The 25,505-nt window shown below is 45.2% G+C and overlaps 2 protein-coding genes across 20 annotated transcripts in view; one reads left to right on the top strand and one right to left on the bottom strand.

Annotated features, from left to right (window-relative positions):
• LOC123764477 (uncharacterized) overlaps positions 1-25,505 on the top strand; it is a 79,784-nt gene that overhangs the window by 7,976 nt on the left and 46,303 nt on the right. The gene's annotated exons all lie outside the window — the stretch shown is intronic.
• The window catches only part of LOC123764480 (G-protein coupled receptor moody), a 52,988-nt gene continuing 28,966 nt past the window's right edge, over positions 1,484-25,505 (bottom strand). For 7 of the 16 annotated variants that reach the window (XR_011225051.1, XR_011225052.1, XR_011225054.1 and 4 more), the window contains 11 exons: positions 22,997-23,132; positions 19,005-19,145; positions 18,484-18,603; positions 18,082-18,135; positions 16,207-16,334; positions 15,554-15,704; positions 14,598-14,697; positions 13,404-13,539; positions 11,792-11,944; positions 6,200-8,147; positions 4,962-5,100 (listed from right to left, as the gene is read on the bottom strand). Coding sequence is in view for 3 of the 16 variants with exons in the window: in XM_045752345.2 (XP_045608301.2) it covers positions 4,967-5,100; positions 11,792-11,944; positions 13,404-13,539; positions 14,598-14,697; positions 15,554-15,704; positions 16,207-16,334; positions 18,082-18,135; positions 18,484-18,603; positions 19,005-19,145; positions 22,971-23,132 (1,279 nt within the window). In the remaining 13 variants the exon portion in view is untranslated. Of the gene's footprint in view, positions 5,101-6,184; positions 8,148-11,791; positions 11,945-13,403; positions 13,540-14,597; positions 14,698-15,553; positions 15,705-16,206; positions 16,335-18,081; positions 18,136-18,483; positions 18,604-19,004; positions 19,146-22,970; positions 23,133-25,505 lie in introns of all 16 variants that reach the window. The other 9 variants (XR_011225057.1, XR_011225059.1, XR_011225058.1 and 6 more) reach the window with 6 other exon arrangements.

The following is a 25,505-nucleotide window of genomic DNA, read 5'->3' as shown; positions in this document are numbered from 1 at the left end:
ATTTTTCAAAATTTTCCTATTTTTCCCATTTCGTAAGATTATGAAGTTTTGGCGTTTTGGTTAGTTAAAGTATCATCAGTTTTTGTTGTAAACTTTACTATGTAGATTAACATAAAATCATTAGGCAACTCTTGGTGAACAGTTTACATTAGTTCTTATTATCAATTTATCAATGCTAAGAAGCCTAACAATGTTGTATAACATAAATATTTGGTTTTAATATTTTTGTACATTTTTCTGTTGAAAAACTCTCAAACTTCTCATGTATAATGGAAAGCAAATTGAAGGAAGGTTAGTACTGTATATTTTGTGTGCATTAAATCCCTTTGCATGTTTAATAATATTAAACGACTGTTAAAACCTGTATACGGTAGAAGTAATTAATTTTGTCACTTTACCTACTTTGCTATTATTCAAAGTTGTTATTAAAGTATTCAGCAAGCAGCCAGTCCTCCTAAAAAGAACGTCGCTTTTCGCTCGTATGCGTTCCATAAGGCCAAAGAAGCGCTATGTCATGGGTTCGTATCCTGGCCGGGGAGGATTTACTGGGCGCAATTCCTTAACTGTAGCCTCTGTTTAACGCAACAGTAAAATGTGTACTTGGATGAAAAAACGATTCTTCGCGGCAGGGGATCGTATTCCAGGGACCATAGGATTAAGGACTTGCCCGAAACGCTACGCGTACTAGTGGCTCTACAAGAATGTAACAACTCTTGTATATATCTCAAAAAAAAAAAAAAAAAAAAAAAAAAAAACTGTCGTACAAGAAAGAGGTCATATTTACTGTCCTGTCAGCCGACCAGGATACCAGGCGAGGCCAGCAGCCGACCAGGATACCAGGCGAGGCCAGCAGCCGACCAGGATACCAGGCGAGGCCAGCAGCCGACCAGGATACCAGGCGAGGCCAGCAGCCGACCAGGATACCAGGCCAGGCCAGCAGCCGACCAGGATACCAGGCGAGGCCAGCAGCCGACCAGGATACCAGGCGAGGCCAGCAGCCGACCAGGATACCAGGCGAGGCCAGCAGCCGACCAGGATACCAGGCGAGGTCAGCAGCCGACCAGGATACCAGGCGAGGCCAGCAGCCGACCAGGATACCAGGCGAGGCCAGCAGCCGACCAGGATACCAGGCGAGGCCAGCATCCGACCAGGATACCAGGCGAGGCCAGCAGCCGACCAGGATACCAGGCGAGGCCAGCAGCCGACCAGGATACCAGGCGAGGCCAGCAGCCGACCAGGATACCAGGCGAGGCCAGCAGCCGACCAGGATACCAGGCCAGGCCAGCAGCCGACCAGGATACCAGGCCAGGCCAGCAGCCGACCAGATCACCAGGCCATTTTGTGTGTGTGTGTGTGTGTGTGAACCTAATGAGTGTGTCGATGGGGTCAACACACCCGTTGACGTTCTTGGTTACATCTGATTCATTTTTCACACCTAAATTGGTTAATTCCGACAAAGGGAAATGGAGATTAAAACAAGGAGCAACACAAATATATATTCGAACTACGACACTTCAACTAAACCTGTAACTGGTAGACTCGCACTCATATAGCCTTTCTAAATGGAAATATAGCCGTGAATGTAGGGTCTATCATAAGATTTATTATACACAAGAGTTTATATCACAGTGTAGACCACAGCATCGCAAATATGCAAGTGCACTTTAATACAACTTTGATACAATTTTGATACAACTTTGTCTACGCTGTGGCGAATTTTACAAACATATTACCACTTGGACTTAACCACTTGGACTTAATCACTTGGACTTAACCACATAGCAATACTAATATACTTGGACTAATTGCCATGTGGTCATATTTTACCCTTAAACTTAAAGGCTTACCTTGAGGTGCTTCCGGGGCTTAGCGTCCCCGCGGCCCGGTCGTCGACCAGGCCTCCTATTAGGCTACCATAAATCGTTAGAAAAATAATTTATATCTAGATATATAAATGTGAGGGGAATTAATACAATGTATACCCGACCAGCTCTCTCGAATAATGCATGTATAATAATGTATTTTGACGTCAAAATCCCCCAATGGAGCAAAGTACATGGGCTGTATATTATTGCCGCTCGCCAAAGTTCACGTTTTCTATACGTGGTCGTCGGTTACGCTGGGTTGGGTTAGGTTCGGGTAGTTTAATACAATTTTGTGAGGTGAAAACTCGAGAGGACGGACTGATAAGCCTGTGGCAAGTTTGATCACATGAAACTCTTGATTGGTCCCTGGGGCCAGATTCACGAAGCAGTTACGTCAGCACTTACGAACCTGGGGCCAGATTCACGAAGCAGTTACGTCAGCACTTACGAACCTGGGGCCAGATTCACGAAGCAGTTACGTCAGCACTTACGAACCTGGGGCCAGATTGACGAAGCAGGTACGTTAGCACTTACGAACCTGTCCATCTTTTCTCAATCTTTGGCGGCTTTGTTTACAATTATTAAACAGTTAATGAGCTCCGAAGCACCAGGAGGCTGTTTATAACAATAACAACAGTTGATTGGCAAGTTTTCATGCTTGTAAACTGTTTAATAAATGTAACCAAAGCCGTCAAAGATTGAAGAAAGATGTACACGTTCCAACCCGTTCTCGCAAATTCGTAAAGTCAATATTGATTTATTAACTACGTGCATAGGTGATATACTAAACATAATAGATAGCCTTAAAAAGATTCATAGAAAACACCGACCTTACCTAACCTTGTTAGTATCTTAAGATAAGCATCTTATTGCTTCGTAATTACAATTATTACTTAACCTATACCTATTATAGGTTAGGTAATAATTGTAATTACGAAGCAATAAGTTGCTTATCTTAACATACTAAGTAGGTTAGGTAAGGTCGGTGTTTTCTATGAATCTTTTTAAGGGTATCTATTATGTTAAGTATGTCACCTATGCACATATTTAATAAGTCAATATTGACTTATTAAATTTGCGAGAACGGGTTGACACGTTCGTAAGTGCTTGCGTAACTGCTTCGTGAATCTGGCCCCAGGTTCGTAAGTACTGACGTAACTGCTTCGTGAATCTGGCCCCTGGTCGTTAGGGGGCGACACAAGCTCTACTGGTCGTTGACATCTAAGAGCAAGGGTCATATAATATTAAATGACATTCATAAAGAATGTCAAAGTTCCCCTCATTAGAATTTGTGGGTTGGCCTTCAGTTTTCTATGGGAGGAGGGAGGTTCAGATTTCAATTTGTGTGTTTTTGGAAATTAGGTGTTTAGTTTAAATAGCAAGAATTAATTTTTTTATTTTTTCCGTTATCTTTGAATAATGGTGTATATTTCTATAAGAAAAAAATGACCAGCCTATGTTCATCCCGTACCTCAGACCGTTCCCTCTGCAAATTTGGCTAAGGCTATCATTATATATCTGAAAAATATTGATCCCCCTGAAGGATTCGAACTCAGTCAACCAGGGTCTCCATGCCTCTCAGCTGTCCAGTGCTTAACCACTCGGTCTTAACCAACTGTTTAAAAGTGTTGGGAAGTCTCATTGGGACCTACATAAACCCGGCAACACTCGTGGCATGATTGGGCACAGATATTTCATCAAGTCATCAAATCACTTGAATATCCTATTCAATATCCAAATCACTTCACTTCAATGGGAATCAAGTGTGCATAAAGCTTAAATACACACACACATTATATATATATATATATATATATATATATATATATATATATATATATATATATATATATATATATATATATACAGTATATGCAATAGCCACAGATGTTTATCTAGCTGAATTTTCTTCCTATATTAGATCTTTCAGATATTTTCTTCTATGGAATGACAACGTTCATGTAACCTACATGATAATGATTTGTTTAATTTGAATCAAAACTTATTTTAAATCTAACCTAACCCTAAATATGCCGATTATTTCTCAATGCTGTATAACACAAGGAAAAACTATACATTGCTGAGTTTGGAAAACATGTTTTTAATATACAATTGTTAGGAGTGGAAAAATTGAAAACAGATATATATGAAGATAATCACGATTGCAGTCCATCTATCTTTCTACCATATCAATCTTTCCTCAGCCTATCCAATTTATGCACCCATTTATTCATCCATCTATCCATTTATCAATACATCTATCCATCTCTATATTCATGTATCCATCTATCTCCCCTTCCCCCTTCTCTCATAAAATATATTATTAAGAACCACTGAAACAACTATATGGATCTAATAAATTATATTATGACAACACATCAATCACATGGTATTTTTCACACTTGAATCCCCCCAAAAAGTCTCCATGAAAACGTCCTATAGGAGGGTGTTTATAATTGTTAATATTTCCTAAAGCATTTAACTTAGACCTACCTCAACCAGCCTATGTCCGTTCCATACAGCAGACCATTCCCCCTGCAAATATTTGGGGAAGCCTAGCCCAAAGCGTCTCGTCTCCAACTTTGGACATACAGACCGACATTCTCTTATGGGTATAGATATATACACAATGTTAGTACAGCTAAAGGAAAATTATATAAATTACAAGTTGAAGCTCTCTATTGCATCTTTCGCTCTCCAACTGATATTTGCTGGACAGATAAGATATTTTTTTTTGTTTTGTTTTGCTAATTCTCTTCTTTCACACAGTTGCTAAAGGTAAGTCTTCCCCAAGCCATACACTAGAAGGTGAAGGGACGACGACGTTTCGGTCCGTCCTGGACCATTCTCACAATCGACTTGAGAATGGTCCAGGACGGACCGAAACGTCGTCGTCGTCCCTTCACCTTCTAGTGTGTGGTCTGGTCAACATACTTTAGCCACGTTATTGTGGCTCATCGCCTGCAAGTCTTCCACCAATATTCTCTTGTAAATTAGCATTTACTTAATTTTCTTGTATTAAGTCGTTGCGTTTGTTTCTTGTTTTGCTTGAAGTAACCACACAGATTAACTTGTGTGTGTGTGTGTGTGTGTGTGGAGGGTCACTTGTCGAGGAAGACCTCAGGAAGCTCGTGGCACTCGGGCAAGGGGCCGGCGTCGGAGAGAGAGACTTGAGACATCATGGTCTTATCATTCAGCTCCTCCATCACCATCTTGTTCCGACCCTTCCCGCGCTCTGCAAAAGTAAACATTACATGTTCCTGTCTCGTCTTCGAAATCAAACTATTTATCAACGTCTCGAAATAATATTGAATGAGAGGATGAATAATTTAAGACTATGAAAATATCTGCAGTTTTCCACAGTTAGGAAATCGCATTTCACGTGATGAATTATTTAGGTATATAACTTAATATTATAGAGATTTTATACATAATGGGTTTTCTAGCTACACGTTATTTCAAACCCAATAGAAACTGCCATGTAGGGTAATTAGAAATGTAAACAGCGCCGTTCAAAAATGTAAATTTAACTTATTTAAGCGGGCTCGGCCTAGGCTATCATGGCCGGTGTTAATTTGGGTTCTAGGGGGATTCAAGCGGCGGCCACTCTCCCCTCCCCCCCCCCCCCGAAAAAAGAACAATTGGGGGGGGGAGGAGCATTTAAAAAAACATTTTGAACGTACTTTATATTCAAAATGAATATTTTCTCGTATATAAATTAATATCAATATATATATATATATATATATATATATATATATATATATATATATATATATATATATATAATATAATTTGGTGTTTAGCTAAGTCTCTAAAATTGGAAATGGTGGGGGGGGGGGGGGCCAGATGACCACCATTTAGAAGGAATGATCAACATCTTCACGTGAGAGAAATTAGTGAAATTACTTATAAAGCTCAAATGCTGAAGGGATATGAGCAGCAACATCGTCGTCTGGAAGCTGAAAGCAAAATAATGTTGAGCTTGAAAGAATAATCCTGTTCCTTTTAATAAAAGAAAACGATAACACACACATAGAAAACGAGACATAACAGACATACACTAAAGTAATCACTGTGTTTCAGGAACAGATAAACAGTTCTCACAATAAGTCACACTAGAATTATCATGCCAGGACAGGATAGATGCGCAGCTGCTCCCAACACACGGTATTGCAAACAAGATATCAGCATTCATTAATCACCTATGCCGGTGGCAATACCATACATTAGGAAAGGAAATTAAAGCCGCTACAAATAGTGGCTTTACTAAAGCCACTAAATAGAGGCTTTAGTGGAAACATATTGAAACTACTCACATGCATGAAGATTACCTGACGGTGCAAAAGATGACTCGCATGCAGAAAGCATACTGATCATGCAGTCTCAGTCTTGGCACTCAAAGCTTAGCATGCACGGCTGGCACTGGGACCGCATAGAGCCCCAGAAGGCAGGCTTCTCCGTCATTCCGAGATTGAAGACATCGACGCATGGAGCCCCAGAAGGCGGGCTTCTCCGTCATTCCGAGATTGAAGACATCGACGCATGGAGCCCCAGAAGGCGGGCTTCTCCGTCATTCCGAGACTGAAGACTTCGACGCATGGAGCCCCAGAAGGCGGGCTTCTCCGTCATTCCGAGACTGAAGACTTCGACGGAGAACTTGAAACGTTTCTTCCTGAAGATGCTCTCTTGTCGCAGCCTCGTCTAGAAATCAGGGTGATGGGTTGTGTTTGAACCGAAGGTAGGGGAGGGGGGGGGTATATCTTGATTTGGGGCATCCTCTTAGGGTGAAAACTCCATCTTGAGTTGGGGGTAAGATTGGTTTCAGTTCTGTGTTTGAGATTGGGAAAAAAAGTCGTCCAGTCTTTGACTTTAAATGTCTCGATTCCTTTCCTCAAGAAAGAATTTGTATCGGATTTATCGTATAGTGGGAGCCGATCGGCTGAGCGGACAGCACGCTGCACTTGTGATCCTGTGGTCCTGGGTTCGATCCCAGGCGAGAAACAATGGGCAGAGTTTCTTTCACCCTATGCCCCTGTTACCTAGCAGTAAAATAGGCACTTGGGTGTTAGTCAGCTGTCACGGGCTGCTTCCTGGGGGTGGAGGCCTGGTCGGGGACACTAAAAGCCCCGAAATCATCTCAAGATAACCTCAAGATAGTGTGTTTTAAGAGGTTGGGTGAAGCCTACTGCTGAATTCAGTCGTTGTGGTGTAGTCAATGTTATTCTGACTGTTGTGGTGTTCCATCCTGGTAGTCGTGTATGGGTTTGATGTTGTGTTTGTGTCTTGTAGTTTGTCATACATCTGGGATGTGTTGTGTTGTTTGGTGATGACCCCTTATTGTGTTGTGTTATTTAGTCTTGACCCCTTGTGTTATGCTATCTGGTGTTGACCCCTGGTTGTGTTCTGTTGTCTAAAGTTGATCCTTGTGTTGTGTAGTATGGTGTTGGTCCTGGTTGTGTTCTGTAGTGTTGTTGTGTTGGTCGTGGTTATGTTCCATGGTGTACTGTTGACCCCTGGTTGTGTTCTGTTGTCTAAAGTTGATCCTTGTGTTGTGTTGGTCCTGGTTGTGTTCTATTGTTTGACTTTGAGTGTAAGTCGGGTTTATGAAGGAACAGATGCCGTTTTGATCAGGAGTCTTAGACTCTCCCTTGCTTCTGAGTGGGTCAATTTCTTGTGTTGTTGTCAGACTAATGTATTTGGCTAATGTATTTTTATTGCTGCACGTATCAGTTTCTTCGTCAAAGGAATTGTTTGGGGAACTTTCTTTAGCAGACTTAGACACTTCAGCTAGAGCTGGGGTATTGCTTCTCAAGGAAGCATTTTCAAGGGATACGGATGATTCAACTTGGATGAACCGGTTGAGGATTGGATGAGGGAGATGATCGACAACGTGTTGCATAGCGAAGCTCTCAATAGATCGCCCTCGAGTAGCCAGAGCCTCGCTAAGACTTTGAAAGGTGTTCCGTCTGGTGTTCTTAGCTGTAAGGCATTCGACACACGAGAGCTTGTGGTGTCTTCTTATCAGCTCACAATCCTTGCAGGTACTGGTATCTCTGTTGGTATCTACAGATAGGGTGTCCAGACTCTGTGTGTCTGGGGTGTCGAACCCCAGATGCCGGATTGGGAAAGTGGTGTTTCTGTTTGGAAAAGAGAGGTCATGCAGTGTGTGTGGGCGTGTTTGTGGGCGGGGTGTGGGCGTGTTGGAGGAGGGCTGCTGGGACATGCAGGAGTTGCACCTGAGGTGGGCATACTTGCGACACGAGGCAGCTTTGTTGAGCTCTGCAAAGGAAGACGAATCATGCTTAACCATGCTGTTACTCTCTAGTGTAGCCCCCTTCCCCTTTCCCCCTTCCCCCCTAGTCTCCATGCCCAGGGGGCTACCAGTTGTTAGTAGTCTAGCTATTAATACTTTTTACTGATACTACTGATACTACTACTACTACTACTACCATTAACATTCTCCTCATACTTTACGGTTAACATTCATGCTTTGCAGTATGATACAAGGTGTGTATAATGTTAATTTGTTAATACGTGATAAACTTTAACTCTCCAAAAGTTTAAGTTTGTAAGTAAAGAAAAACATATAATATGGAAGATTTGGGCTAGAATCTTTGGTTCTAGCATTGAATATGACCCTTAAGGTCCTCTTTACGAATTTGTTCGAACAACTTGTCCGAACACACTTGCCTGACGGCTGAGTGGACAGCGTTCTGGATTCGTAGTCCTGAGGTTCCGGGTTCGATCCCCGGTGGAGGTGGAAACAAATGAACAGAGTTTCTTTCACCCCGATGCCCCCCTGTTCAACTAGCAGTAAATAGGTACCTGGGAGTTAGACAGCTGCTACGGGCTGCTTCCAGGGGTTTAACAAAAAGGAGGCCTGGTTGAGGACCGGGCCGCGGGGACGCTAAGCCCCGAAATCATCTCAAGATAACCTCAAGATAACCTCGCGATAGTCTCACGATAACCTCAAGATAACCTCAAGATAACCCTGGTTCAGGGCATTAACTACAAGATGAATTACCTGTACTGTGAGGTGAGATAGAACCTTCTTATGAGGTTACCAGTACGGTGAGTTAGTACTGTGAGGAGAGATGTTCACCACATTCAAAGTAAACATTGCCATTATTTACTGTGCTCTGTCAATCAGAAGTGAGGACTTCTGATTGTCTGAAGTCTGAAGATTTGACTGAGGACGTCAAAATATTCTCAAAACTCTGAATATTTTCTCAAAACTCTGAATATTTTTTCCCCCACGATTTGTATTGAGTAGTAAGAATTATTTTACTATCGTACATAGACCTCTTTTTTTCGTGTTTGACAATGAAGAGTATAGGCCTAAGGCCGTGAGTGTTCAGACTATAGGGTGAGCGTAGTGTGGCTGACGGCTGCGTCACCGGTGATCGTTCACCAGGGACCAAAGAGCTAGAGCTCAACCCCCCGCTAGCACAAGTAGGTGAGTACACAACTCCAGCTTGGAAGTTGGTTTCGGTTTCCTTATAATTAACAAAAATAACATATTTAACATCAATGTTTTTTAGCAATTATTTTCTGGGATCTTTCATCAAATGTCTCATCAAATTTCCACTGTTCTAAGAAGATGAATAACGATGATTTAAAAACAAAACAAAATCAACATCATCCGGCGGCTGAGCGGACAGCACACTGGGCGCGTGATCCTGTGGTCCTGGGTTCGATCCTGGGCGCCGGCGAGAAACAATGGCCAGAGTTTCTTTCACCCTATGCCCCTGTTACCTAGCAGTAAATAGGTACCTGGGTGTTAGTCAGCTGTCACGGGCTGCTTCCTGGGGGGTGGAGGCCTGGTCGAGGACCGGGCCGCGGGGACACTGAAGCCCCGAAATCATCTCAAGATAACCTCAAGATAGCCCCATGGAAGATGCCTCTGAGAACATTTTAAGAACAAGGTTCTTAAAATGGTTTTTTAAAATGGTAATTTTAAGGTTTGAGAAAGGTGCCCGTCTCGCAGCAAACCATTTCACACACACACACACACACACACACACACACACACACACACACACACACACACACACACACACACACACACAGGCGGGATGTGTGTGGCGGGATCCAAGAGTCAATGCTCGATCCTGCAAGCACATATAGGTGAGTACACACACACACACACACACACACACACACACACACACACACACACACACACACACACACACACACACACACACACACACACACATAAGAAAATTCACTTTCGAAAACAGAGTGGTAGACGGTTGGAAAAAGTTAAGTGAGAAGGTGGTGGAGGCCAAGACCGTCAGTAGTTTCAAAGCGTTATATGACAAAGAGTGCTGGGAAGACGGGACACCACGAGTGTAGCTCTCATCCTGTAACTACACTTAGGTAATTACACCTTCCATGCACCTCAGGGACCATGTGTCAGTTCTCTCAGGGCCCCTGGCGAGGCAGACGGGTCCCTGAGACCTATAGCAAGACAAACATCCAACACCAAGAAGCTTGTTGGCAATTAACGAGGATTAGAAGCATGTTCAAGCGGCTCCCATTAACATCAGACGGAGCAGAGGAGACCTTGCCAGCTTATCCCTCTCAGCGCTCGGCTTTCTAAGATGGACTTTGAGTCGCGGGGTAAGTAATAGGTGGCGGGAGGTAGGTAGGCTTGGGGTAAGGCGCTCAGGTGGTGCTAAGGTAAGAGGATGATATGGCGAAGGCTAAGGCCTGATTCCCACGCTAGCGGCAACAGCCAATGCCAGCCAATTAGATACAGAGAGATATAAGAATTTTGCACCAATCTTGAGGTTATCTTGAGATGATTTCGGGGCTTTAGTGTCCCCGCGGCCCGGTCATCGACCAGGCCTCCACCCCCCAGGAAGCAGCCCGTGACAGCTGACTAACACCCAGGTACCTATTTTACTGCTAGGTAACAGGGGCATAGGGTGAAAGAAACTCTGCCCAATGTTTCTCGCCGGCGCCTGGGATCGAACCCAGGACCACAGGATCACAAGTCCAACGTGCTGTCCGCTCGGCCGACCGGCTCCCATCTTGGCCTCTACCAAGACTGTAATATTTTGTTGAATTATCTGCAGGTGTCTTGCAAATTGTCTATACAGTATACCTCGGTCATAAAAGTATTTGTGTGTACGTCTGATACCATACTACTTGTGTAAAGGTGGAAATGTATATGTTTATCTCTCGGAATGTTTGGTAATATGTTTATTGTTTGTGATGTGTGTGTGTGTATGTATTAACACGATGTACTGAACGGGGTGAGAATAGCTTGAGCTACCTCATCCCTTTGTGTGTATTTTACCTCAATAAACTTATTCCAATTTCAATTTCAATTAGGTGCAAGTATGTAAGCAGGCGATGAGTCACAATAACGTGGCTGAAGTATGTTGACCAGACCACACACTAGAAGATGAAAGGACGACGACGTTTCGGTCCGTCCTGGACCATTCTCAAGTCGATTGTGTGATCGACTTGAGAATGGTCCAGGACGGACCGAAACGTCGTCGTCCTTTCAACTTCTAGTGTGTGGTCTGGTCAGCAAGTACGTAAGTGCTGACGACATACTGAGAAACGTTGGCCATATCGTTGTTCCCGCGGTGGTAATGGTAATATTACCGTTATTAATGGTGGTAATAACGCACTGACTCCGTTACCTTGCGGTGGTTCCGGGGTTCAGGGTCCTTCGCGGCCCGGTTTCTGGCCAGGCTTCGGGGAAGGCTCTGCTGTGGGATCTTCCGGCATAAAGCTGTCTTACTCACCTAGTTATGCTTGCGGGGGTTGAGCTCTTGCTCTTTGGTCCCGCCTCTCAACTGTCAATGTGTGTGTGTGTGTGTGTGTGTGTGTGTGTGTGTGTGTGTGTGTGTGTGTGTGTGTGTGAGAGAGAGAGACAGATAGACAGAGACACGTGAGTAGCTCACCTGTGTGGGAGGAGGTGAGAGACGGGAGACGGGGACGTCGACACAACAGCACCGTCTTGTAGGCCTGTCGATACTGTCTGTTCATGATGACGTAGATGACAGGATTGATGCACGCCGAGATGTAGATAAGTACGTAGCCGAGCACGTGGAGCCCTGCGGGACAATCACCCATCCACCGTCTTAACACACCTCACTTAATTAACTTATTTAATAACATCAACAACAGTATATAAAGGGGTGAGAATAGCTTGAGACACCACCATCTGGTCCCCATTTGGTCCGGGAGACATCTCCCGTCACGCAGGGTGCAGTCGCACCTCCACAGATCTCCAGTATCAGCTCTTGATACTGGTAATGGCTCAAAAGGGCCAACACTTACGGGCTATTCATGCCCGTGCCACATTTTGGGTGGCTTAATCGTCATCAATCAATCAATCAATCTTGAGACACACGGGATCACCATAGCCCGTGCTACTTGCCCCGCTCCTGTGCCAGGTAAGTCCACTACGGGCTCACCATAGCCCGTGCTACTTGGAACTTCTTGTTCCTAGTAGCTGAATCTTAAACAACATCACTTGGTCAAGATGTAATAATTATTGGTCTTAGTTGTTAATCTTACCTGGTCTCATTTGGTATCTGCACTTGCATGGTTCCTGGTCTCTGGGATGCTCCCGGACGCAGGTTCGAATCCTCGTCACGGCCCTTGTGGATTTGTTCATTTCCTGGTCTCTTGTTTCGCCTGGTCCCTGATTTCAACTGATCCAGTGGGGCCAGATTCACGAAAGCAGTTACTCAAGTACTTACGAACCTGGGGCCAGATTCACGAAAGCAGTTACTCAAGTACTTACGAACCTGGGGCCAGATTCACGAAAGCAGTTACTCAAGTACTTACGAACCTGGGGCCAGATTCACGAAAGCAGTTACTCAAGTACTTACGAACCTGGGGCCAGATTCACGAAAGCAGTTACTCAAGTACTTACGAACCTGTGGCCAGATTCACGAAAGCAGTTACTCAAGTACTTACGAACCTGGGGCCAGATTCACGAAAGCAGTTACTCAAGTACTTACGAACCTGGGGCCAGATTTACGAAAGCAGTTACGCAAGCACTTACGAACGTGTACATCTTTCCTCAATCTTTGACGGCTTTGGTTACATTTATTAAACAGTTTACAAGCATGAAAACTTGCCAATCAACTGTTGTTATTGTTATAAACAGCCTCCTGGTGCTTCGGAGCTCATTAACTGTTTAATAAATGTAAACAAAGCCGCCAAAGATTAAGAAAAGATGCACAGGTTCGTAAGTGCTTTCGTGAATCTAGCCCCAGGTTCGTAAGTGCTTGCGTAAGTGCTTTCGGAGCTCATTAACTGTTTAATAATTGTAAACAAAGCCGCCAAAGATTGAGAAAAGATGCACAGGTTCGTAAGTGCTTGCGTGAATCTGGCCCCAGGTTCGTAAGTTCTCGCGTAAGTGCTTTCGTGAATCTGGCCCCAGGTTCGTAAGTGCTTGCGTAAGTGCTTTCGTGAATCTAGCTGATCTTAAATAATCCCTGGTCTCAGCTAAACCCATGATAACCTATGGTACCTGGTGTCAATTGGTTCCCATGAGCTTACCTGGATAATCCACCTTCTTGTCCAGGTTCTTAACGAGGGTGATGGGCAGGTAGGTGATGAGAAAAGCGATGAAAATGATGAGCACCATCTTGGTGATCCTCCACTCATTCCTGCGGCGCCGGGCCTCTCGCTCCACCTGCCCGGAGTACAAGATGAATACTACTTGGGGAGCAAGATAACCTTAAGATAACCTAAAGAAGCAATAATTGGTCAATACGTCTTATAATAAACTATCAGGTGAAGGCAAGATGATGCCAGTTGATCGGAGTAAGACTGTGGGGGAGGTTATCTTGAGATGATTTCGGGGCTTTAGTGTCCCCGCGGCCCGGTCCTCGACCAGGCCTCCACCCCCAGGAAGCAGCCCGTGACAGCTGACTAACACCCAGGCACCTATTTTACTGCTAGGTAACAGGGGCATAAGGTGAAAGAAACTCTGCCCATTGTTTCTTGCCGGCGCCCGGGGTCGAACCCGGGACCACAGGATCACAAGCCCAGCGTGCTGTCCGCTCGGCCGACCAGCTCTTCAAGGGTGTTTGAAGTCTAAATATATTCCTTATAAATTCCTTGATAAGGAATATATTCCTTGATAAGGAATATATTTTGTATACTTTATCTCTGTATGTAGAATGTATTTTGTTTACTTTATTGCAATGGTGGAATTGCGTAAGACCCAGGGGTCAGATTCACGAAGCAGTTACACAAGCACTTACGAACGTGTACATCTTTCCTCAATCTTTGACGGCTTTGGTTACATTTATTAAACAGTTTACAAGCATGAAAACTTGCCAATCAACTGTTGTTATTGTTATAAACAGCCTCCTGGTGCTTCGGAGCTCATTAACTGTTTAATAATTGTAAACAAAGCCGCCAAAGATTGAGAAAAGATGGACAGGTTCGTAAGTGCTTGCTTAAGTACTTTCGTGAATCTGGTCCCTGGTTTGTGTCTCTGAGAGGCTGCAGGAACCGTGGTAAATCAGGATGATTTCCCGGTTGCAATTCTTTTTCCATGTCGTAGCTCAGTGATGAATTAGAAGGGGAGATAGCATAGATTTAAGAACAGATATAACAAGGATCAATGAGGTTGGGAGTCATTACATGACACGCCTGCCGGACATTCTGTTTTTAATGCAGTTAAAAAAACAAATGACAAATCGGTTTTTCCCCCTTATCAGCTGCCTGTGGTGGGGTTCTAACCTTGGTGGTGACTCTGGACTGTGGCTGGAGGGTAGGTCCGGAGGGGGGCGCCGCCCCGTTCATGCCTCGGGTGCTGTGCTGACGCATCCGCTTCTCAGACCTGGGAGACCAAAATGTCATAGTCAGTCCTAACAAATCTTCCACATCCATTTTCTGTCAACATGCATAGCGACTTATATTAAGATCATTAACTTAAATTAATCTGAACGGACGTCGATATAGAAGCCGCTTAGGTATTTTAAGTGACTGTAGACTTACTTAAGTGATTTTTAGGATTATTTAAATGACCTCTAGGCTTACATAAAACACCTTATGTGTCCCGTTTTTACCGGACACGTCGCCAGTTATCTATTGGGCTCCAAACACTGAATTGGTGCAATTCTTTAGGGTGAACCCCGGGCAGCGCCGGTTACTCTATTTAGTATATAAATATATATAAATTATAGACTTAGATTACAACATTCCTCGATGCCAACACCCATATCCCGTTGAGTTTGATAACTTAGAATAATGCTATGTGCTATAACTCGATGTGGACTTCGAGTCGGACGAATAGGACCTTCGTCCCCTTCCCGAAGGAGTCTGACTTCGAAGGTCCTCTTCGTCCGACTCGAAGTCCACATCGAACATATATAGCATTATTCTAAGTTATTAAATTCAACGGGATATGGGTGTTGGCATCGATAATGTAAATGAAGATTATTTTTTTGAGATATATACAAGAGTTGTTACATTCTTGTACAGCCACTAGTACGCGTAGCGTTTCGGGCAAGACCCTGGAATACGATCCCCTGCCGCGAAGAATCGTTTTTTCATCCAAGTACACATTTTACTGTTGAGTTAAACAGAGGCTACAGTTAAGGATTTGCGCCCAGTAAATCCTCCCCGGCCAGAATTATCTAAATCTTCAATAGAGGATTGAATTATTAGAGGCCCCTTCCCGAAGCTGGACCTACTTGTGGATGACGAAGAATATCAGGGAGTAGCAGATGACGATGACGATGGCGGGAACACAGAAGCCCAACCCGAAGAGCACCTGCTTGGGCGACTTGTTGCTGTCGTCCAGGATTGAACAGGTCTGTAGCCGTCGGTCCAAGCCAAAGCGTCCTGCGAGGTGAAGATGGTAGCGGTTGGGCTTAGTGGTAGTGTGTGGTGGTGTATGGTGCTGGTGGTAGTGTGTGGTGCTGGTGTGGTGTGGTTCTGGTGGAGGTGTGGAGCTGTATGTCGATAGTGTGTTTGTAATTAATATACACCGTTCAATAGGTACACCAGTGTACCGCCAGAACGCACCAGTGTACCGTCAGGACACAGCATTGTACCGCGAGGACACCCCCCGGCGTACCATGAATACTTTTAGAGGTACTTTTAGTACCACATCAAAGGTACAAGCTATCATTGGCCTTCCTAGTAAACGTCAGCAAACCACAACCGCTTTTTTAAAGTACCATAGTGTACCACGATCTCAACCCCATGTACCGTAGTACCCTGTAACCCCCCTCCCCTCCATCCCAGCGTAACACCACTCCTCTAAAATGTACCAGAGTGCACCATAACCTCTTCTAACATGCCACAGTGTACCCAAGACGTACCTGGGGCTTAGGGTACGTACCCCACTTGCTGAGAAGGGTAGGGAGAAGCATGACGAAGGCGAAGACCCAGCAGAAGGCGATCATAAGGGCGATCCAACCCTTCCTGTACACCAGTTTGTACACGCTGAAGTGGGCTATCATGATGTACCTGTACAGGGGACGAAAGGTTTTTTTGTCATAAATGTTGTACATGAACTAGTTCGAGTTTACCTTGTAGTTTACAAGCTAGAGCTACACTTTTGTACTTTTTTGGCGGTCGCCAGCCTTTGGTTAAAATGTGTACCGTGGTATTGAGCGTATTTTGGTTGTTAAGGGTGTCGAAATTGCCTCGTTCGTGAAAGTGAGAGGTGATTGTAGGGCGTTATAAGGTCACTGGGTTAGGTGATTACCGGGTCAAGCGAACGCAGCGAACACCGGGTCATGCGAACACAGCAAACACCGGGTCAAGCGAACACAGCGAACACCGGGTCAAACGAACGCAGCAAACACCGGGTCAAGCGAACGCAGCGAACACCGGGTCATGCGAACACAGCAAACACCGGGTCAAGCGAACACAGCGAACACCGGGTCAAACGAACGCAGCAAACACCGGGTCAAGCGAACGCAGCGAACACCGGATCAAGCGAACACTGGCCAAGCGAACACAGAGAACACCGGATCAAGCGAACACAGAGAACACCGGGTCAAGCGAACGCAGCGCACACCGGGTCATGCGAACGCAGCGCACACCGGGTCATGCGAACGCAGCGCACACCGGGTCAAACGACCATCCGGTCAAGCAATCGTACTCAGAAAGAAGAAAATATATACGTAGCTCAATAGACTGAAGATACCTATATAATTATTATTAAAGCACCCAATCATTACCTTTCTGTAGGCAGAGAGAGAGAGAGAGGGGGGGGGGGAGGTTTGTTAATTAATATATTTAATACTAGTACACACAAAAATCACATTAACTTAATATATATCAAAGGAGAAAATCCACTACAACCTTAGATAAATCCACTACGACGATAGATAAATCCACTACGACTATAGGTAAATCCACTTCGACTATAGGTAAATCCACTACGACTATAGGTAACTCCACTGCGACTATAGGTAAATCCACTGCGACTATAGGTAAATCCACTGCGACTATAGGTAAATCCACTACGACTATAGGTAACTCCACTGCGACTATAGGTAACTCCACTGCGACTATAGGTAAATCCACTACGACTATAGGTAAATCCGATTGTATGACTTTAGAAGTTTCAGTGATCTACTGGCCATGCCTAGGTTTAAGGTTCGAACCTACCTCACAGCCCTAGTGGATGTTACCCATTAGTACAAGTATTATCATCTTCATTTAGGATAAAAAACTAATGCATTTGTGTATTTTGTATCAAGATTTTTGAACTATACGAAAAGTCAGCACTTTTGAGTACATTATCAAGGTATCAATATATAGAGTTTGGACTTACGAGGTGTATAAGTCTTTGTAAAAAGACTTTGTAAGACTTAAGACCAGATGGAAGTTCAAGAGAGGGTGGAGGACTTTTGGTGTAGTTCAAACCTTTACATAAAGTACATAGTACTTTAGTAATACTAGTACATAGTACTTTTTAATACTTCTTATGTAATTATGTTATTTTGTCTGTAATAAGACATTACAATTACTTATTATTTTTCTTCACATTTCTTATTGAATTTTCTTATTATTTTTATTATTATTCAACGAAATTTTCAGGGGATTAACGAACCAATAATTATTGTATAAGTTATATGATGTAGAAAATAGTTACGTGCCCATGATATAGGCAGATGACAGGTGTGTGAGAGTTAGGACAGGTGTGAGAGTGGGGGGGGGGGGGGGACAGGAAGACAGGCAGACAGACAGGTGTTTGACCTACCTGTTGATAGTGATCATGGCGATGGACAGTAGAGAGACGGCAACGTTCCAGTACCTGTGGGATCGCCATATACACACATTATTGACCCTCAGGTTATCACTCTTAATACTATTATCATTGTTTTTAGTAGTAATAGTTGACCAGACCACACTAGAAGGTGAAGGGACGACGACGTTTCGGTCCGTCCTGGACCATTCTCAAGTCGATTCGATTTACCCATCGAAACGTCGTCGTCCCTTCAACTTCTAGTGTGTGGTCTGGTCAACAATAAACTAGCATGTTAAGTATGTCACATATGCACGTATTTAATAAGTCAATATTGACTATAAGAAAGTGCGAGAACGGGTTGGGGAAGTAGTAGTAGTAGTAGGAGGTTGAGGCAGAGTAAGGAAGGCAACTGACCTGAGAAGCGGGAAAAGGGTGCAGATCCAGCCTTCTCCCCAGACCCACTTGCCAGCAAGGAATCTTGACACCTCCCAAGGCAGTACTAACACGCAGAACAGGAAGTCGGCCACACACAGACTGCAAGGCACAAACGCTCTCGTTAGCTAGCTGGAGACGAGGAGGAGAGATGTAGAAGTATAACTATCTATAGCATACCTGGTATGCTCTAGGTAACTCAAGTGAGAGACACAGTTTGTTGTTGTTGTTAAAGATTCGCTACTTGGAACAAAGTTCCAAGTAGCACGGGCTATGGTGAGCCCGTGAGAGACAGTAATCTGGTACTTCCTGTAGGGATATATATATATATATTTGTCAATTTCATTTTGAAAACATTCATGGTGTTCCAGCAAGTGAGGTGAGCCTTTGGTGACAATGGGATGCAATGTGTTTGAACACAGGTCCTTCAGGTAGTCACAGGGACCAGTGACTACCCGAAGTGACCCGTGACTACCTGAGAACAAGACTACCCTCAGCCTTACCTGATAATGAAAGCAGCGGTGACGTTCCTGACCCGAGGACAGCGCAGGAGGGCCAGGATAGTGAGGAAGTTGCCAGTCAGCCCCAACACCATGTAGCCTATGAAGAGCACAGCGATGACCCTGGCCACGCCCCGCGACATCCTGCGGGGGGAGGGAGAGGGCGTTGCTGGGGAGGCCACTAGGGGAGGGAGGGATGGGGGAGTGTCTGGGGAGGGTTGGGGGTCTTAGGGGAGGGTTGAGGGTCTCAGGGGAGGGATGGAGGTCTCAGGGGAGGGATGGGGGTCTCAGGGGAGGGATGAGAGGTCTCAGGGTAGGGATGGGGGTCTCAGGGGAGGGATGGAGGGTCTCAGGGGAGGGATGAGAGTCTCAGGGGAGGGATGAGAGTCTCAGGGGAAGGATGAGAGTCTCAGGGGAAGGATGAGAGTCTCAGGGGAAGGATGAGGGTCTCAGGGGAGGGATGAGAGTCTCAGGGGAAGGATGAGGGTCTCAGGGGAGGGATGAGGGTCTCAGGGGAAGGATGAGGGTCTCAGGGGAGGGATGGGGGTCTCAGGGGTGGGATGGAGGGTCTCAGGGGAGGGATGAGGGTCTCAGGGGAGGGATGAGGGTCTCAGGGGAGGGATGAGAGTCTCAGGGGAAGGATGAGGGTCTCAGGGGAGGGATGAGAGTCTCAGGGGAGGGATGAGGGTCTCAGGGGAGGGATGAGAGTCTCAGGGGAAGGATGAGGGTCTCAGGGGAGGGATGAGAGTCTCAGGGGAGGGATGAGGGTCTCAGGGGAGGGATGAGAGTCTCAGGGGAAGGATGAGAGTCTCAGGTGAGGGATGGGAGGTCTCAGGGGAAGGATGAGGGTCTCAGGGGTGGGATGGAGGGTCTCAGGGAAGGGTGAGAGTCTCAGAGGAAGGATGAGAGTCTCAGGGGAAGGATGAGAGTCTCAGGGAAAGGATGAGAGTCTCAGGGGAAGGTTGGAGCTATGGGTAGTTGACAAGACCGCCATACTTATATCATATTTCACAACAATACTGTATACGACCACAAGATTACTGTATTAGACACTACTGTATCGCACGATAACGCTACATCACTGTACGACAATACGTTCAACTTGCACGACAATCTGACTACAGTCCATGACAACACTACTACACTACACGACAAATACAACACTACTACACTACACGACAAATACAACACTACTACACTACACGACAAATACAACACTACTTCACTACACGACAAATACAACACTACTTCACTACACGACAAATACAACACTACTTCACTACACGACAAATACAACACTACTTCACTACACGACAAATACAACACTACTTCACTACACGACAAATACAACACTACATCGCACGGCAACATTGGTGATGCAACCCGTTCTCGCCCTTGCTTATAGTCAATATTGGCTTATTTAATAAGTGCATATGTGACTATTATTACTTAACCTATCAACGGTATAGATTAAGTAATAATTGTAAATAAGAAGCAATAAGATGCTTATCTTAACATACTAAGAAGGTTAGGTGAGGTCGGTGTTTTCTATGAAGCTTTTCAAGGTAAACTAAAATATTTACAATCAATTAGTATGTCACATATGTACTTATTAAATAAGCCAATATTGACTATAAGCAATAAGCCAATATTGGCTTATTAAATAAGCCAATATTGACTATAAGGCCAGCCGAGCGGACAGCACGCTGGACACATGATCCTGTGGTCCCGGGTTCGATCCCGGGCGCCTGCGAGAAACGATGGGCAGAGGTTCTTTCACCCTATGCCCCTGTTACCTAGCAGTAAAATAGGTACCTGGGTGTTAGTCAGCTGTCACGGGCTGCTTCCTGGGGGGTGGAGGCCTGGTCGAGGACCGGGCCGCGGGGACACTAAAGCCCCGAAATCAACTCAAGATAATCTCAAGATAATCTCAAGAAGCTGCCACTATCCTGTCTTCTCCATTAGCTATATCAAGCAATGAGGCAAGAAACATTGTTCGACTTGGATAGTACTCAAGTTCAAGTATGTTTATTGAGATAAACAATAAATACATCTCAAAGGGTTAGAGTAGCTTAGGCTATTTCTACCCCCCTGGATAGTCCTCTTTCTTTAACGAATGTTTACACAGCCAACACTCCCAACCATATCAAGGAGTAGAGTCCTGAGTGTTTACACAGCCAACACTCCCAACCATATCAAGGAGTAGAGTCCTGAGTGTTTACACAGCCAACACTCCCAACCATATCAAGGAGTAGAGTCCTGAGTGTTTACACAGCCAACACTCCCAACCATATCAAGGAGTAGAGTCCTGAGTGTTTACACAGCCAACACTCCCAACCATATCAAGGAGTAGAGTCCTGAGTGTTTACACAGCCAACACTCCCAACCATATCAAGGAGTAGAGTCCTGAGTGTTTACACAGCCAACACTCCCAACCATATCAAGGAGTAGAGTCCTGAGTGTTTACACAGCCAACACTCCCAACCATATCAAGGAGTAGAGTCCTGAGTGTTTACACAGCCAACACTCCCAACCATATCAAGGAGTAGAGTCCTGAGTGTTTACACAGCCAACACTCCCAACCATATCAAGGAGTAGAGTCCTGAGTGTTTACACAGCCAACACTCCCAACCATATCAAGGAGTAGAGTCCTGAGTGTTTACACAGCCAACACTCCCAACCATATCAAGGAGTAGAGTCCTGAGTGTTTACACAGCCAACACTCCCAACCATATCAAGGAGTAGAGTCCTGAGTGTTTACACAGCCAACACTCCCAACCATATCAAGGAGTAGAGTCCTGAGTGTTTACACAGCCAACACTCCCAACCATATCAAGGAGTAGAGTCCTGAGTGTTTACACAGCCAACACTCCCAACCATATCAAGGAGTAGAGTCCTGAGTGTTTACACAGCCAACACTCCCAACCATATCAAGGAGTAGAGTCCTGAGTGTTTACACAGCCAACACTCCCAACCATATCAAGGAGTAGAGTCCTGAGTGTTTACACATAAGGATCTGGGGGGCCTAATTCCATTACAATGTTTGACAAGATGAGCAAGAAATATCACCTACTTCAAACTAGCTGACTAAGACTACCCCAGGAATTTTTAATTAACTTTGCAAGACGATCGAGAATGGGTTGCTTACACGATGTAACTACTGCCTTGAACGACGACCACACTACCAATGTCACCACTGGGAAGACATGCCCAACAGACCACTGGAACATCATCTAAGACAGCAGTTACAAAGCCATTAAGAATTCAACTTAGATCCATCAACACAGAAGAAATTGTTAAACACATAGGGCAGAATCTTACTGAAGCGACCTTGCTCGACTACACTACCACCTTGATCGAGGACAAACTACCGTGCTCGACTACACTACCACCTTGAGCGAGGACAAACTACCGTGCTCGACTACACTACCACCTTGAGCGAGGACAAACTACCGTGCTCGACTACACTACCACCTTGAGCGAGGACAAACTACCGTGCTCGACTACACTACCACCTTGAGCGAGGACAAACTACCGTGCTCGACTACACTACCACCTTGAGCGAGGACAAACTACCGTGCTCGACTACACTACCACCTTGATCGAGGACAAACTACCGTGCTCGACTACACTACCACCTTGAGCGAGGACAAACTACCGTGCTCGACTACACTACCACCTTGATCGAGGACAAACTACCGTGCTCGACTACACTACCACCTTGAGCGAGGACAAACTACCGTGCTCGACTACACTACCACCTTGAGCGAGGACAAACTACCGTGCTCGACTACACTACCACCTTGAGCGAGGACAAACTACCGTGCTCGACTACACTACCACCTTGAGCGAGGACAAACTACCGTGCTCGACTACACTACCACCTTGATCGAGGACAAACTACCGTGCACGACTACACTACCACCTTGAGCGAGGACAAACTACCGTGCACGACTACACTACTCATACCTTGCACAACAATCACCAGTAACCACCTCATCACCCACTTGGCAATCTCTGACTCGGCCGCCTCGTCCCAAGGGGGCTCGTCCCAGCTGTCGTTGAAGAAATGAGGATAGTCGGGGTAGTCTGCAGACGACCTGAGGGTCTCCATGGCGGCTAGAGGCACTCCTGGAATAGATGAATGGGGCTGAGTAAAGGGGGTAAGAGAATGGGGCTGAGTAAAGGGGGTAAGAGAATGGGGCTGAATAAAGGGGGGGTAAGAGAATGGGGCTGAGTAAAGGGGGTAAGAGAATGGGGCTGAATAAAGGGGGGGGTAAGAGAATGGGCCTGAGTAAAGGGGGTAAGAGAATGGGGCTGAATAAAGGGGGGTAAGAGAATGGGGCTGAGTAAAGGGGGTAAGAGAATGGGGCTGAGTAAAGGGGGTAAGAGAATGGGGCTGAGTAAAGGGGGTAAGAGAATGGGGCTGAATAAAGGGGGGTAAGAGAATGGGGCTGAGTAAAGGGGGTAAGAGAATGGGGCTGAATAAAGGGGGGTAAGAGAATGGGGCTGAATAAAGGGGGTAAGAGAATGGGGCTGAATAAAGGGGGGTAAGAGAATGGGGCTGAATAAAGGGGGGTAAGAGAATGGGGCTGAATAAAGGGGGGTAAGAGAATGGGGCTGAGTAAAGGGGGTAAGAGAATGGGGCTGAATAAAGGGGGTAAGAGAATGGGGCTGAGTAAAAGGGATAAGAGAATGGGAATAGAAATGGGGCTCGTGTTTGGGGACTCTTTGTAGAAAAATGTCAAAACCTAATGGGGAGATAATTTTGGACTATTGTGTAGAGTGGGGTATACTATGGTATACAATGCCGCTACAGTATACCGAGTGGGTACTGACTCGGGCCCAGATTCACGAAAGCACTTACGCGAGCACTTACTAACCTGTCCATCTTTTCTCAATCTTTTGCGGCTTTGTTTACAATTATTAAACAGTTAATGAGCTCCGAAGCACCAGGAGGCTGTTTATAACAATAACAACAGTTGATTGGGAGGTTTTCACGCTTGTAAACTGTTTAATAAATGTAACCAAAGCCGTCAAAGATTGAGGAAAGATGTACACGTTCGTAAGTGCTTGCGTAAGGGCTTTCGTGAATCTGGCCCTAGGTCTCTTGGGTACTCGTGGTAAGTGATGGGAAGATGCCATCCCTCGAGACACTCCACGAGTGAAGGAGAATAGGAGGAATATTGGAAGTAATAAGGTAGAAAATAGGGGATTTACTTTCGGGAACCTAAGAAGAGAGAAAAGGAGAAGGATTGACTGGGCGCCAAGCCTTAACTGTAGCCTCTGTTCATCCAACAGTAAAATGGGTACCTGTGCAGGCGAGGAGTCACAATAACGTGGCTAAAGTATGTTGACCAGACCACACACTAGAAGGTGAAGGGACGACGACGTTTCGGTCCGTCCTGGACTATTCTCAAGTCGATTGTGAATCGACTCACAATCGACTTGAGAATGGTCCAGGACGGACCGAAACGTCGTCGTCCCTTCACCTTCTAGTGTGTGGTCTGGTCAACAAATGGGTACCTGGTTGTTAATGGATTTGGTGGGTCGTGAACACACCGCCATAGCAGCATGTACAACACTCCCCAATAGGAAGAAAACCCGCTGGGGGTGTTCATCCTGTCACTTGGACCCAGACACAGCTGGGACTTGCTTAACTGTCTCAAGTGAACAGCTCCTCAAAACAAGAAGATTAACATTTATCAACCTTTAAAAATTTAAGTTCTTTTGCGGGTGCAAAATGGAGCGAATCTTTTTGAGAACAGCATTTATATTTGACAAATAGTATTTTCCTAACTCAAATAATGTAGGGTTTATTATGCTACTCATATTTCTGAAATAAAATAAAGCCAGCGTTAAAGTACTTTACACAAATACAGATGGCATTCCAAACAAAGCAAGTGAATTTTAGGATCCGTCACTTGAAAAAAGTTGTAATTGCGTGTGCTTATCGAAACAAATTTGTTAGGTATTATAACGAATGTAGTGATCCCTCAGGGAATATCATGTAGTGAGTATGAGGACGCAAGATCAGTGTGAGTATGAGGACGCAAGATCAGTGTGAGTATGAGGACGCAAGATCAGTGTGAGTATGAGGACGCAAGATCAGTGTGAGTATGAGGACGCAAGATCAGTGTGAGTATGAGGACGCAAGATCAGTGTGAGTATGAGGACGCAAGATCAGTGTGAGTATGAGGACGCAAGATCAGTGTGAGTATGAGGACGCAAGATCAGTGTGAGTATGAGGACGCAAGATCAGTGTGAGTATGAGGACGCAAGGCCAGTGTGAGTGAGTATGAGGACGCAAGATCAGTGTGAGTGAGTATGAGGACGCAAGATCAGTGTGAGTGAGTATGAGGACGCAAGATCAGTGTGAGTGAGTATGAGGACGCAAGATCAGTGTGAGTATGAGGACGCAAGGCCAGTGTGAGTGAGGATAGCCGTGAGACCCCAACAGCGAGCCAGGGTAGAGGAGAGGCATGGTAACCTAACCGGAGTGAC

Source organism: Procambarus clarkii, chromosome 79 (assembly GCF_040958095.1).
Source record: "Procambarus clarkii isolate CNS0578487 chromosome 79, FALCON_Pclarkii_2.0, whole genome shotgun sequence".
Lineage (NCBI taxonomy): Eukaryota > Metazoa > Arthropoda > Malacostraca > Decapoda > Cambaridae > Procambarus > Procambarus clarkii.
Note: the sequence above shows the minus strand (reverse complement) of the source record. Positions and strands in the feature narration are given on the sequence as shown.